The sequence below is a fragment of the Falco peregrinus genome, chromosome 1, assembly GCF_023634155.1.
Source record: "Falco peregrinus isolate bFalPer1 chromosome 1, bFalPer1.pri, whole genome shotgun sequence".
NCBI classification, from domain to species: Eukaryota; Metazoa; Chordata; class Aves; order Falconiformes; family Falconidae; genus Falco; species Falco peregrinus.
In genome coordinates, this window is record NC_073721.1 from 86,684,043 (window position 1) to 86,699,903 (window position 15,861).

Here is a 15,861-nt window from a genome sequence, read left to right on the forward strand (position 1 = left end):
ACCATCTTTCCCTTTCTTTTACTGAGAAGCCATATGACAGTATCTAAAAGGCTAACTTTGGAAGACTGTGACCTTTCTTTTTATAGGTAGAATCTTGGTGCTGTAAAACTATGGCTGAAGTCCAGTAATATATGAATTACTGATTAAATATACAGCAATTCTTTTATATGAAAAGCATTCATTTTCTACCTCTCTTCCCAAGGCAGCTATTGGAAATGCTTACTGGTTTTCTTGCTTTCAGGGGCATCCTCCCATGACCAGGGACCATAGACTGGCAGCTCACATGACTCACAATTTGTTCCCCTTGATTTCTAGTCACACAGCCTCATCACATTTTTTTCTGCTGAAAAGCCACCAGCTTTCATCAGAGAGACTCCACGTTCACCCCCCATATAAAGCATACAGCTTCATGCCTCTTTCTGGGTCTCCACTGCTTTCTGCTAGAAAGCCAAGTCACCTTGATGATCCATTGTTTTCACCAGCAAACAGTTTCCTTGTCAAGCCAAACACCCTCAGGTGAGCCACAGCACAGAGTAGTCGTACGACTGATCCACTACTTGCTCACCTGAATGCATGGTTCCCATGTTGACAGAGTACTTGGAAACCTTAATCTGTTGTGTCTGCCCACAATCACTGCTTCCTTGTGTTTTGTTTTGATTCATTATCTCAAAATGAAAATAATCAAAAAGACTGCTATAATCAAACATTCTGAGCATCCTTTGACATTTAATTTACTTTGTAGTCTGGAAGTAGTCATTAAGATATTAAGGCTTAAAACAGGTGCTCACAAAGAAAAAATTACATGTAGCACTTTAATTATGAGGTTTTTAAGACAGAAGTGTTGGAATCAATACATTTAGGAGCTATGTCTCCTCTGTTTTCCTGTGTAGATAAATGGCATGTTTAACTGATGTGGTGGGCTGTTCACAAAAGAAAACTGCCTTCTAAAAACAGCAAGCATAAAACATTCTGGCATTATTTGTTTCCAGTAAACCAGCCAACACCAGTTTGGTGTTTTAATCTAACAACTTTGTAAGAAATGTACTGACCTGAGAATACATCTCTACAAACCAAAAGTGCCATTCACATTATGTTCTATAAAAAAGTGGCAGCCCAGATGTGCTGAATTTCCTAATGCAGTAACTCATTCAACAAGCATGTAAAGCACTTAAAAACAGATCATGTCATAAATATATGCAAAAGTGGAGGAACTTCAAGTTAGTATTTTTAATAAATCTTTAGTTTTTGACCAAAGTTCAGTCTGTCTGAACAGCACATCCTGCTCATTGTGCTAAGCCAGACCATAAAATACATGCTGAAGGATTTACCATTTGAAAGAATTTGTAAACAAAATGGGATAATATTGTACAGTTCAGTAGTTACTCAGTCACAGCAGTACAACTGCATACAGTATCACAGCAGACAGTCTGGACAGAGCAACAGGAAATACTGTTCACTCTTCTGAGCAACCTCAGGTATACTGTGTGTCTCCTTGTGCAAATCTCCTAAATATTTTGTGGGAATACAGCACACGTGGACTCCTACAATGACTTAAAAAGAGAATGGATAGAGGCTATTGTGCTGTTTCCCTTCCACCCTCCTTAACTGCGGATGGCACGGGCCCCAGTAAAGACTTCACTCAGATCACTGCTCCCCTGTTATAGTGCATCGACCCTGGCTGGATGCCAGGTGCCCACCAAAGCCGCGCTATCGCTCCCCTCCTCAGCTGCACAGGGGAGAGAAAACATAACTAAAAGCTTGTGGGTTGAGACAGTGACAGGGAGAGATTGTTCACTAATTACTGTTACAGGCAAAACAGATTCAACCTGGAAAAATTAGCTTAACTTATTACCAATCAAATCATAGTTGTATGATGAGAAATAAAAACTAAATCTTAAAACACCTTCCCCCCACCTCTCTCTTCTTCCTGGGCTTCACTTTTAATTTTCTCTACCTCCTCCACTCCAGGGGCACAGGGGGATGAGGAATGGGGGTTGCAGTCACTTCATCACATGTAGTTTCTGACAGTCCTTCCTCCTCAGGGGGAGGACTCCTCACACTCTTCCCCTGCTCCAGCATGGGGTCCCTCCCATGGGAAACAGCTCTCCATGAACTTCAGTGTGGGTCCCTTCCACAGGATGCCGTTCTTCAGGAATGGAATGCTCCAGCATGAGCTCCCTGTGGGGTCACAAGTTCTGCCAGCAAACCTGCTCCAGTGTGGGCTCTGCTGCTTCACCATTAACCTGCATGGGCTGCAGGGGGACAGCCTGCCTCACCATGGTCTTCACCACGGGTTGCAGGAGAATCTTTGCTCTGGTGCCTGGAGCACCTCCTCCCTTTCTTCTGCACTGACCTTGGTGTCTGCAGAGTTGTTTCTCACATATTCTTACTCCTGTCTCTGGCTGCTGTTCTGCAGCAGGTTTCCACACCCATCTTAAACACGTTATCCCAGAGGTGCTACCACCATTGCTGATGGGCTCAGTCTTGGTCAGTAGCAGCTACATCTTGGAGCTGGCTGGCATTGGCCCTGCCTGACACAGGGAAAGCTTCTAGCAGCTTCTCACAGAAGCCACCCCTGTAGACACCTTGCTACTAAAATGTTGCCACGCAAACCCAATACTCTGGTGTACTCTCCATGGGACAACCAAAACCCAGACGTCTATAGCTGCTACTTCAGTTCAAGCCACTTAGTCCCATATTAGAAGAAGCCGTAGTCCTGGGACTGGCACTTCTGTTTCTCCACCTTTCCACCTGGCATTGATCTTGCTAGCCTGGATATCCATTTCACGGATCTTGGACAAACTGATAGTTTAGTTGAGACAGAAGGAGTAAACCAAGAATGATCTGTTAAAATGCCAATGACATGCTTTTAGCTATCCTGTTACTGTTCACCCATCAGATATTTTCAAATCACGAATTCAATTATTTCTCCAAGCATCCCTGGAGATTTTTTTCTTCCTTTTACCTGGGCCGATGGTTGCAACCAGCATCTTACAATACATAAAAAGTAAAAGCAGTTGGATTCCAGCTCTTTCCATCTCTAAATATCTCAGTCTTATTGTTCCCCTACAAGAACTAATGAACTAAAGGAACTAATGGCGTCTGCAAGACTGAAAAGTGTTGTTTGCAGCAGTCTGTACTTTCCTCAGCCAGGACTCCCATGACTCTAAAGGACATTTTACTCGAATAAGGATTCAATGACTGTATCCTCTTGTTTAGGCATATATTCCAGTTCGAAATGGCCCTTCATAATCTTTGCACCAGTTTTACTACCTATTCAGCAGGGCAAGTCTCCTACTCATGCTTTCAGTCATTACCCCTCATCATTGGCATTTTCTTTGAGCTTGCAGTTCCCATCAGAGACACAGAAGCCACACATTAAACAAACAACAACAAAAAAATCCCAACAACAACCAACCAACCAACCAAAAAGGTAAGACCCAGGCAGAGCAACAGGGGAAAGAGGCCAGTACACTGGCTTGGCAGTGGAATAAAAGTCTCAACAGACCAGGAAGAGGAGCAAAAGGTGGCCAAAAGAAAGGCATGTAAAAAAAAAAAGTTTTGGATGTCCACAGAATGTTTAACCTCATTCCTGGCAACTGGGAGGCTGCAAATCATGGGACACAGGTAAAACCAGCGGGGTTATTTGACGGCTGCCGTTCCCAGCGTCACAGGCCAGCCGCTACTCTCGGTCATCCACGCACCAGCCCGCGGGAGGCTCCTGCGGGCAGGGTTCGGCCCAGGCGCGGTGCCGCAGCCCCTGGCTGGAGTCGGGCCGCGGCTGTCCGGGCCCGGCCGCAGGAACCCGCGGAGCCCGGTCCCACGGGCCGCCCGGCGCCTCCCGGCGCGGCGCGCAGGCCCGGCCAGGCCGAGGCGGAGCCTGCCGGTCCCGCGGCAGCAGAGGGCCGCCCGCGCCCCGCCCCGGGCCGGGAGGCGCCGGGGCCCAGCTCGAGCTGCTGCCGGCGGGATGGGGCTGGAGCTGGAGCCGCTGTTCCAGGCCTGGAGCTGCTTCAGGCGGAGGAAGTTCCGGCAGTGCTCGGATCTCTGCGCGCAGCTGCTGGAGGGGCCGCCCGGCGGACAGGTAGCGCGGGCCGGGCTGGGAGGCCGCGGGCCCGGCCGGCCGGGGCGGGAGGCGGTGGCGTCGCTCGGCGGCGGCCCGGCCCGGCCGCCCGACGGGGCGAGCACACGGGACTGCCCCGCTGCCTGTTGCTCCGCCGGCGAGGGGCGGCGTGATACGCCACCAGCGGCCCGGGAGGGCCGGGCCGGGCCGCATCTTCTCATCGGGCTCCCCGCGCCCCTCCTGACCGCGGGCCGGGGGCAGCTCCTCACGGCCCGGCAGCCCCCGCCCCGCCGGGGGAGCGCGGCGGGTACCCGGTGCCGCCGGGGGTGCAGCCGGGACAGCGGCGGGGGCCGGCCTCCCCGCAGCAGGAGCGTTACCTCACCTGAGATCTGTGGAGTGAAAGGAGGAAAAGCCAGGAGTGAATAACCATCAGGGCTGCCTGCCGCTGCTGGTTGTGCGCAGGTGTTCAGTGTCACAGGGGCTGTGTGGGCTGAACCGCCAAGGCTGAGAAACGCCCGCTTTGGCTGTGCCCCTGCACGGGGCTACCCGGGACCGAAGGCGTTCCCCTGCCTCTCTGCTCGTTCTCCGGCTGCAAAGCCTGCAGGAGTGTTCGCCATGTATTATTGTTCAATACCTACGTATTTTCTCACACTTTTCTAAGAAGTAAGGGTTTGGGAATATTGTTTCTGAATTAATATTTGTATGCATGTAAACGTTTTTACTGCTATATTTGGAAAACAGTAATTGAATGGATTTTATCTTCACCATAAATACTTGACAGTAAATTAGTATTTCAAAGCATCCTATAGCTACATATTTTAAGAATCTTCAAGTCAGTTCTTTTCACAAAAGAATCAAAGCAAGGGGCACAGTCACACAATTGTGTATATGCAAAGCACAATAATTGTTTAAACTGGTTCAAAATAGATATTTAAAAGATGCCTTTGTTTATGTTATATGCTGTAAGGCACTAACGAGCGATCAGCCGAAAAATTTTTAGCAGATAAGACATTCCAAGAAAATTGGTCCTGGACACTAAATGGGATTGAGTATTAGTTCTATGCAAGTCCTGTTTCATTTATGTGTATTTACATTATTGGGTCTTGATACATGTAACTTTGCATATGGAAGTACAGCACTTGGTTTGTGATAGAAGCTTTTGAGACAGATAATAACAGTAAATATGAGTTGTAAACGTCATAGTGCTCTGTTGCTCTTCATTAATAAATTTTTTAATTAGTAAAATGTTTTCTAGTCAATGGTCTCAACATAATAATGTAAAGACAACTGCTTTGCTGCTGTGTGCTGGAGCTCAAGTATAAAACTGTTTTGTTACACTTGGCAACTCCAGACTTCTGCTGGGCAGTTTCCAGTTGCAATGGGGAACTTGTTGAAGTGGGGTAAGGAGTAGGTGGTGTACAAGGCTGGGAAAACGGTTTAGGAGGAAAATAGCGAAACAGCAATGAGAGTATGGAGATTCCATTTGGTTTTCCCAATTTCTTCTAAATATTGACCACACATGCTACAAACAGTATATAAATTGAATTGTTTTCTTAGATAAAGCTGCGCATTCTGTTTAGAGAACCCAGACCTTACATACCAGCACTATGAGAGTTTTTCCAAATACTATATAAAGTTGGAACAAAAATTGATCACTTAATTTAATCTTTGAAGTGCTCATGCCAGCCTGTAAGCTTCATCTTATAAAAATGGAAGAGTGAAACCATTTAAGATAATTATGCTTTGAGAAACAGTGGATGATGAGTATATGAATGGTGTCTACACTACATCAAATCACAAGCTCTTAGAGGAGGTCCTATATGAAGTCTCTGACTTTTAAGGTCAAGTTTTATCAGTGTTTTGAAAAGAGTTCCAGGTCATGGTTGCCTGAAAAGGACTGGACTTTATAACTTCAGTACATTTGTTTCAGAACTATATTCCTGTTCCCAGTTTTATGTGAAAAAGGTACCCTTCTGCAGCAGCGTATTTCAAACCTACCTGAAAGTTTAGATGGAAAAGAAATGTCTTTGCTTTCTGTAGAAGCAGTCTTGAAATATTTGGGTCTTGCCCTGTGTAATCTCCTTGAGGAAGCCTTATTAAGAGCTCTTTTTAAGCAGGAATTAATGACTTTTAAAAGTAATAAAAAATTATCTACTTCAGCTTGGAAAATATCAGTCTTCCTCTTCAATCCTTTAAAAGAGCATGGAACAATGTTTCAGTCTTTCTTTGAAACTATTTCATAGAGCAGTGTTCAAGTAAAGCACATTGCCAGTTTGCAGACACCAGCAAGTGGGTTTTCCTCTAAGTACTTTATATAAGTGAAGTTTAGAGGTTTTTTTAAAAACAAAATAAATGGAAAGGTTGTTATTAAGTGGCAATTCAGCATGATTCTTCAGAAGGATCATGGAGTGTACTGTACTTTATAGTGTATAATGTAACGGTGACACAATTTTCTTCCATCATTCCTCTCTTAGTCCAGACAAAGAGCCCAGCTCCTGGCAGAGAAGATGTAGCATTATTTATACCACCTGTTTATTTTGATACAGCAGGTTGGAGAAACCAGAATATTGGTTAGATAAGTTTCAAGACTGCAACTTGAACCAAACTCAAATTAACTCAACACACAAAATCTTACATGTGAAATCTGTTAAACAATTTCTAATTATCTTACAAACTATTTTGAACCTACTTAATACAACAGAACAAAAAAGGAAATCGTATTTGTGTATTGCAGCATGTATACTTTGCATTTAATGGAAACATTTTTATAAAACTTTTGAAAGATACTAAACTCCAAGGCTGAACGCTAGGTAATTGGAGCTGAAATAAGTGATGTGCATTACTTAATTCTCCTGGTGTGCCTAGTCTAATACTATTTTACATTATTTTGTATTTATTCTAATGGTAGCATATCAGTTACTACAGTTGAGAGTACTAGAAAAGTGATCTAAGATTACTTTTTTTTAAAAGTTAGTTAAGAGTCCAAGACCATTCTCGGGCAGATTGGCTGTTAATACCTGGAGTCTGTGTTACTTGTGAAGGTGGCATGTTAATGAAATCAGTGGTTCTAAATATTTTGATTGAACTTTTTTTTCTGTCTTCTTCAGCTGCCTACCAGAAAATGGTGCTGTCTTCCATCTGTGACTTACATTAGTAGTATTTTCATGTGATCTGGAGAAATATCTAAAATTAAGTATCATTTTTGGTACCTAACCCATGTATTATGCTTAAAAAGCACACAGCAATTCTAAAACATTTAATGGTCAAACCCTTAATGGGAGCACTTCTGCAGATCAGGCCCAAGATATGTCATGTTTGGCTCCAGGAAGGCAAACAGATGAATGACAAGACTGAGGGAAAGTTTGGATTAAGTGAGCTGCTGTGCAGCACAAGGGAATATTCAACTGCTGTAATCACTGTGCCATCTGTTCTCATCCTCTTGTCCCATATTCTGCTAAGCATGTGCCTCTCAACCCTGCAACCAGGGAGAGAAGGATCTTAAAAGAACAGTAGCCTTGGTCACTGTTCAGGGACTCACTTCTCTGAACAGTGTGCATTAGGATGTGACATAAACAAAGCCACAGGAGATGGTATCTTTTTAAAGAGATTCTCAGGAATGATTGAGTTAAACTGTGACTGTTACAGGTCAGAACTTTTTCATGCTCAGGTAACTAGCCTTCTCCCTTCTAAGACATGTAATGTAACAATAACTAAAAGGAAGAGACTGACAGTGCGTAATCTGGGAGTATTTTCATGCCTGAAAGAGATGATTTTGCTTGTCTGAAAGCCTGTCCATTTTTCCCAGCTGTCAGATGGTCTGCTAACTGATGGCACCACTCCTGTTCCATTGCACCCACAACGCTGTCACAAAACTATGGGCAGCTGAAATCAGCTTTCTACATTAGCCTTAAAGTAAGCATTTTTGCCAGTCACACTTAATAAAGGTAATAAGATTTCTGGACCAGTACTTCTTGATATATCTCTTAATTTACCACTCTCTGTACATATAGCGTAGTATTCAGATTATGTTTTCATCACAAATGTAATGATATTTAAGAAGTTCTTTAAGAAAATGGTAAAAGATTATCTGGAAGTCTCAAAAATAACTTTATTGATGATTGAATCAATAGTTACATATGTTTAGAAACTAACTTAATTGGTGTATAACTCTTTTTGTATTCTGTCAGCAGATGCAATAAGCCCCAGGAGGTTTTTAAGGAGCAGTGTTGACCTTTTAGCCAACTGAGCATGAGTCAGGAATTTTCTTATGTGGCAGTATCAGATGCTATGCTGTTATAAACTTGAATTCATAAAGAACACATTTTAAAATCAATTATGTTTTCCTGAAGAGTTTTTAGTGAATGTAATGTGCTGAACATTTTGATAGAAGAACAATTTAACTATTGTTAACTTATTTACATATTGAACTATTAAATTTACATTTTTAAAGTTTAACATATTTAACTATTAAAAAATCTAACTACTGAGTTAGATTTTTTTGGAAGACTGAAATTATTTTTTTTTTAAAATGTCCTGCGCATTTCTTCAATTAAGAATTAGGAATATAAATTTTATTGATGGAATTTACTTCTGTGTTGACAATCTTGTCTCAGGATAGATACTTTTCTAGGACTAGCATTTGGGCACACAAACGCATAAAGCACTGATGTTCAGTTTAATTATTTCCTATTGTAAGTAAACAGGCGTTGTCTTCTACGTTTATAGTAATAGCATGACCTAGAGGAAATACAATCCAGGGCTGTCTCTGTTGATGATCCTGATTAGTTACCTAATCTGATTACTCTTCTTTGTGTTCCATATGTCAGATTCAAGGCAATAACCAGCACTGATTTATGAGGCCTGCTGTAGTTTAATGATAAAATTAAAAATTGCCTAATTAATTAATTAATAGACAGACAGTGGATGGCCTGCCTTTAACTTGATTAATGTTCTAGCATGAGCATTTGCTTTTGTTCATTCATCCTTTCCTCTCCCACAGTGAAATTTCAGCTACTGTTACTTCCACACTGGTTTTTGTAAGGTCATAATAAAGTTCTCATGGATATGTTCACGTACATGGAACTTGATTTGAAAAAGCATCTTCAACTGAAATCAGTTACTCATTCAAGAGACTGTAATGATTTAAGTTTGTGCATCAAAATTAGTAATATGTATATTGAAGTCATTGTTCCTGGGTAATGTTTTTTCTGTGTTTCTGCTCTTATTATTTGAAGAGCATTTTCAGACTATACTTATTTTAGTATTATGCATGTATTAACCCATACTTACCTGAAATTAATTATAGAATGAAGCTTTTTTTAGAATATTTTATGTTATTTTGTTTCATTCTGTTTTGTAGGCTATAAGCATCAGAAGACTTAGTTTTTCTAAATATTTTTTGTCTTCAAATAAACTGACTTTACACATTAACTTTAATTTTAAAATGCCCTCAGTGGATTTAGAGATCTGGGTTAAATCCTTCCTTCATTGCTTTTACAATCTTATTAATTTCAAAGGAGCTTTATACGTGTAAATGAAGAATAAATTTGACCTTTTGTTTTGAGAAACAAGCTTACAGGGCAATGCTATTTGTTAATCCTCTCAAAGAAATCTTTATTCGGAATCTAGTTCCAGTGGATTACTTGCATTAGTAGCAACGCTAGATCCACCCATGCTAAAATAGATCATATTTTATGGTTAGTTTTTGTTGTTCCAGTCTTGTGTTTAATGGGAGGGTTCTATCACCTCTTTAGGGTTATTTAAAATCTTAAATTACTTGTCAAATTCTGAAACGATATATTAGGATGTATGAACAATGCATACTATCACCTACCATTATGAGAGCGCAGTGTTTTTAGTAAGTATTATTGGTCAACTACTTTTTTTCCAAAGTGATGAGGGTTGTTATTTCTGAAATTTTTAGTAATATGAATGCTCCTACATAAGCAAATTTGTTTTATTTTTAGATTATTTTTTAAACTAATGCACGGTGCCTGAAGTAAGATACACATCTGTAACATCAAGGCAAGTGTTGATGTAATAGTCCTAACCTTGTCCTCATTAGTTACTGTAGCACATATGGTATGGAAGATCACCTACTGCTCTTAAACCGTTTTCCAGTACACCATATGTGCTGGAACACTCGGACACAATGGGTGAATAAAATGCAAGCTGAAATATCTCCGTGTCCTTTATTACTTATTTAAGCTAGAACAGTTTAATTTTTAGAAGACTAATACTATAAATAAAAAAACATATTAAAAGAACTTGGAGCTTATTTAATCATACATCTAAAATAAAAAAGGCAGTTTCAGTGCCTATGTCAAGCCCAGGTACATCACAGACAGCTGAAATTAACATTTACTTCCACAGAATACTCAGTTTATAAGCTGTGTTATGCATTCAAACACCAGTGAACGAGTTTGTGATTCCAAATATGATCCTTAAAAGGCCAGAGAAATTCCAGTACACTGCAGAAGGAAGATGTGGGAGCATCATCAGGCTTCAGGTCCCAGCGGTCATGGAATTTACTGAGTAAAGATGCTCAGATTGAAAGAAGTAACTATGTCTCACACTGTAGATGAAAAGAGCAAGCTTGGCCTTACCATTCTGTTGGTGAAGCATGAGCCAACAATGTGCCTGGGCTGCAGAGGAAGCTAACGGCATGCTGGCAGTGCTTCGGCTTGGAGAAGGCTTTGGTGTGGTCTGATAGCAGCCTTCTAATACATACAGGGGAGTTATCGAGAAGGTGGAGCTAGGCCCCTCACAGTGGTGCGTGGAGTGAAAGACAGTGAACGTAAATAGAAATGAAGGAGGCTTTGGCTTGATATAAGGAAGAACGTTCTTCTGTAAGAACAGTCAGGCAGTGGAGCAGGTTGCACAGGGGCATTGTGCAGTCTCTGTCCTTGGAAGTTTTCAGGACCCGACTGGACAGAGCTCTGAGCAACCTCAACTGACCTCATAGCTGACCTTGCTTGGAGCAGGGCTTTGGACTAGAGACCTCCCAAATACCCTTTCTAGTCTGAATTACTCTGAGGTTCTATACTCAATCTAATATAACTGGCTTAACTGGTAGATTTACAGAAGGCCAGATATGTAAGAAATTTTCCACTACCTCCAGGAACAGAAAAGATCTGACTCTACAAAAGGCTAATAGTGATTTAGAGAAAGTAACATCTAGCTCCCACCTTCCTTGTCTTTCCCCCTAAAGCTAATATGTTAGAGAGGAAAAATTCCTCCCCAGTCCTTGGAAGTGAGCAGTAGAATCCCTGAAGGATAGTTGAAAAATTATATAAACTTGATAATTATACAATAAATGACGATAAACCTATATTTTCTGTTGTTAGTATTTACTCACTTTTACCTCAAGTTTTCAAGCAGATGCAAGTTCCTGCTTTTTGGCTTGTACATTGGATAGTTTTCCTTTTGTTTATTGGATGGTGCAATAAGCCATTAGTTTGATGTTTATTCACTTACAGCATTACTGTCCAGAATACAATAAATACATAATTTCCATAATAAAAGTAAAAAAAAAAACCAGCATGTGCAGAAATTGTCTTTTATGTACTTCAGTGATGTCAGTGAGATCACCATTAGCAGCTAACAAAAATGCACAAAGATGGATTTTATTACACAGGCATTCTGAACCCTGTGGCCTAATAACCTGATGAACTTCTGAGAGATTTGCTTACATCTTCCGAGTTTTTCTGTTCTTTTCTTTTTTTTTTTTAAATATACCATTTTTCAGTTTAATAACTCTGTAATGCTGATCTACAGTTTGGCCAACATGATCCAGCAGAAGCAAGAACAAAGAAGTTACCTGAAAAATGTACTTACTGCAAATCTCCTTTCATTGTGTAAAACACTTGATTAGCTTCATAATGTGTGTAAGTTGAGGTAATGTAATAAAATGGAAGTTTGGATATATGTGTCAGAAATAAAATGTTTGTGCAAAATGAGGTGGTCACAGAGTATAATTCCTTTTTTTGTTTTTTTTTGGTTCTTTTTATTGTTTGGCATTTCCATTCCTCAATTTCTCTTTCCTTTCTTTTCAGGAAGCTGATTCTGAATACTCTGTTTTTCAGGTAAAATTATTTTCATAAATACAATTACTAGATACAGTCATTCGGAAGAATCTCAGATCTACTGAATAATACTTGTTTTGTTCTTAATGGCGTAAAATTTTTTTTCATCATTGGTAAGGCAGTACATTTGATAAGGGGTATTTAAATAAGCAACTTCTATATTTGATCCCTCATATATTTCCTATAGGTTTATTCAGCAGTTCAGTAGCTTAATGCCTTGTAAAAGCTAAATTGAATCTGTCTTGAACTGAATGACCTTCATCTGCTGATGAGATTAGGAAAAAGCCAATGTGTATTTCACAGGCAGAACAATGTGTATGCTCTTTTGGCTCACTTTCATATGTCATTTAATGCAGTGTAGTGGTGGGCTGTTATCCATGCCCTTCTGGCTCCTACAGCTCATTCTCATGGCCTACCTTGTGTTGAGTCTGGTAGGCTTGATGCTGCATGATGTTGCTTTGTGTAAGTGATGGAAGACTGAAATTACTTGATTAGTTTTCACTCTTTACTCATTAGCACCAAATACTGCACTGTGAAAAATAGTAATGTGCAGGTGGTGGCATCTTTCGGTTCCAGCCCACAGTCAGAAGAGATTGAATGCAATGTGAAATGCATCTTTAAATACTCCTAAATAACATATTTTACAAGTCTCCAATTATATTCCAATGAAGTCATGCAAGTTGTTTGCAGACAAAATGGTTTCAGTGAAATACTGTCAGGTATCTTCTTGACTTTAAAGGTTACACTTCACAAGGTAGTTGTTGCATTCTGGGGTTTTCATTGTGTACGGAATAAAATTTCTGATAATGGAAAGGATTATTGGAGAATGAAACCTCTTAGAAATGTGCATTACCAGATTCAGAAAATACATTTAGATTTAGATTTTAAGTTTATCTTTTTAAATTTGTTTTTTGGACTTTGCAGGAATAAGAGGAAGATACTCAATTCAGTGACAAACCAGTTCTCAGGAACTACGTGATAAACACTGTCACTTTTCTTTCTGGAGTTTAGACTTCTTAAGAAATACTGTATTGTATTTCTGTACTTGTGGTACTTATGATATCACTTCCCTCTTTAATTACTATTAGTTATTATAAAGTTCTGTTCTGATTATGAGTGAAGCAAGCTAAATCTTTTATTATGTTGTGAATGTGTGCTGTCTGAAATGAGCTGTCTCTTTCTTGCTACTGTTTAAGTGCCTATTTCATAAAAGTGCAAGTCTTCTTCATAAACGCTAGACATGTTGCTTGTCACAAAACAAATTATTGATCCTGCAAAGACAGAGCAGATAATATAAATGGAATCTGAGGCAACAGTTTGAGTGGACAAACTTGTGCTAATTCAAAGTGTAAATAATATTGTCATGTGATTATTCATAACTTTTTATGGCATTTTATGATTACAAGTGAGCCTTCCCCTCACTATTGACAGTATGGTTCTTCCAGTTTTGTGCTGCTCATTGATTTTATTTGAAGTTTTTCAGCTGAAGTTCTGCATTAGTTTCAGATTAAACCCTTACAGATTTTCACTGAGCGAAAAATCTGTGCATCGTACTACAGTAAATTACTAAAACTGTGTACTTTCTTATGAACAGAATTGTTAAATTTTTTTCTGGATAACTAAAACCTGCAATGCAGAGAGTGGACTTCGTACAAGCATAAAGTATCTATATGAACTACCAGGACTACTGGTACAAATTCTTTATAGAAAGTCAGCAGAAGTTGAAATTACTGAGCTGTTAAGAAAATTCTTGCAAGAGTTTTACATCTCATGTGATAGAAGACACTTTTACTTTATGAACAAGAAAAAATATTAAAATTTGTTGGGGCCAGTTTTAACAGAGAAATGTACATCTTTCAGGTTTTCTTTTAAAAGTAACACAATAGTCATATGCCACAATTCTGACAAAGTCCTATGGGACATTTTAGGAATAAATAGCAATTTTTTTATGAATGAAAAGGGTATCAGGAATTTAATTTAATTCTTTGGGTGAAAAAAACTTTTTCCTACATCTCCCTTTGTGTTTATGTGTCAATATAGATTTCTAATTCCTTTTCCCACACCTTGATTTTTTGAATATTCAGCATAACTGTGCATGCACAGAAATGATTCTTTTGTTTCATATGGATCTTGTAACTAGTAGTTAGGAATTTTGAATTGTAGTCTTGTCTCCCAGGGTAAAAGTCATCTTTCTATAGCTTAAGTAGTGAATTTGACATTTTTCTCCCTTGCTGTTTTGATCAGAAGTCCTGTAACAAACACTGCTGCAGGCAATAGTATAATCTACAGACTGATGTTTAATTAAGGAACAATATGCGGTATTTTAATTTTTTGTTGGTTGTGAATCCTCAGACTCTGAACTTAAGACTGGAAAAGCAGCCTAAGGAATCTATTTTTTTATGACAGTTATTTGTCCGATAATGACGAGACATGTTGCTTTTAAAAACACCTTGCCTCATGTTTGTTATTGGAAAAATCACAATAATACACTTATGTTAGAAACTGGGCCCAGTTTTAGCAATTAGTGTAGAGAAGTTTCTATTTTCGTTTCCTAGGAAAAGTTCATTACTTTGGAGAATTCTAATTACAGATGGGTTTTGAGGATGACTTTACATAAACTGTATTTATATGAAATTATGGTGTGCTTTTGTGTGTTTGGGCAGCTTTTGTTATCTCCACTAGGAAATTGGCCTGTGTTTGGCTATACCGAGGGCTCTAATTTCAGCATGTTCCTGATATGGACATGGTGATGTTGACTTCAGACATACATGTTATTGAAAAAAACCAGAGTACTGTCAAGGTGTTAAGAATTCAACAAACTAAATACTTCTATAGACTAATGAAAAAACAGTTAAGTGTTGAACATCTAACTGCAAATCTCAATACTAATTAAAGGTTATCACCCTACTACATAAGACAAAACTAAAAGATAATAAAGCAGATCTGGATTATGTCTGTCTGGCCTAGTTTCAAATCATCCTGCCCTGTACCTTTCTCCTTATACTTGAACAAAGGTTTCTGATTGTGGTTGAACTGGCTGGCTAAATCTCTCCTTCTGCTTGGAAGAAAGCACTTTTTAAAAGGAGACTTAAATGTTTCAACATTTTTAGATACACTTTCTTTTTGGTAGACAGTTATGAAGTTGAATAAAAATATGAGGGAAGTGTAATGGAAGGGATGGTCTGAGACATGATGAACGAGAAGTGTCCCATTAAATGATTACTTAAATTATAAATAAGCCTGAGGTCAAGATCTTCTCCTACCTCTTATTTAAAGAAAAATGTTTCCATCTGTTTGACCTTCAGTTCTATTAAGGTAATATCAGTCTCGTTTCTATTTTGAAATGTCTCCTTAGCAAATAGTAAACATACTTTTCCACCAGACTGCTGTAGTCCGTGTCAGAAAAGAAAAAAATCTAATTGTTTGGGAGTGATTTTTACTCTGGAAAATTTATGATGATATGTTCAATATCTGTCGGAAGATCAGGCATTGGTCTTGTGGCTCCCTTTATCGTGCCAGCTCTGTGAGTAAATTACAAGCATATTAAGTTATCAGAGTGGTTGGATCTGCACTTGTGCTTGTTGGTACTTCTGTGTGTCTGCCCCTGGTTTTCTTTTCCCCATTGATTTGGGGAATCTACAATCTACACAAAGCTTGTCACATAGGCTAGAATTATGCTTGCCTTTCCACACGGCTCACATAATCCTTCAAGACATT

The 15,861-nt window shown here is 39.4% G+C and overlaps 1 protein-coding gene across 2 annotated transcripts in view; it reads left to right on the forward strand.

Annotated features, from left to right (window-relative positions):
* Positions 1-3,882: 3,882 nt before the first annotated feature.
* Positions 3,883-15,861, forward strand: part of TTC8 (tetratricopeptide repeat domain 8) — a 44,529-nt gene continuing 32,550 nt past the window's right edge. The window contains exons 1-2 of one of the 2 annotated variants that reach the window (XM_055809547.1): positions 3,883-4,081; positions 12,115-12,144. In XM_055809547.1, the coding sequence (XP_055665522.1) occupies positions 3,968-4,081; positions 12,115-12,144 (144 nt within the window). In that variant the 5' untranslated portion in view covers positions 3,883-3,967. The remainder of the gene's footprint in view (positions 4,082-12,114; positions 12,145-15,861) is intronic. The other variant, XM_055809625.1, reaches the window with a different exon arrangement.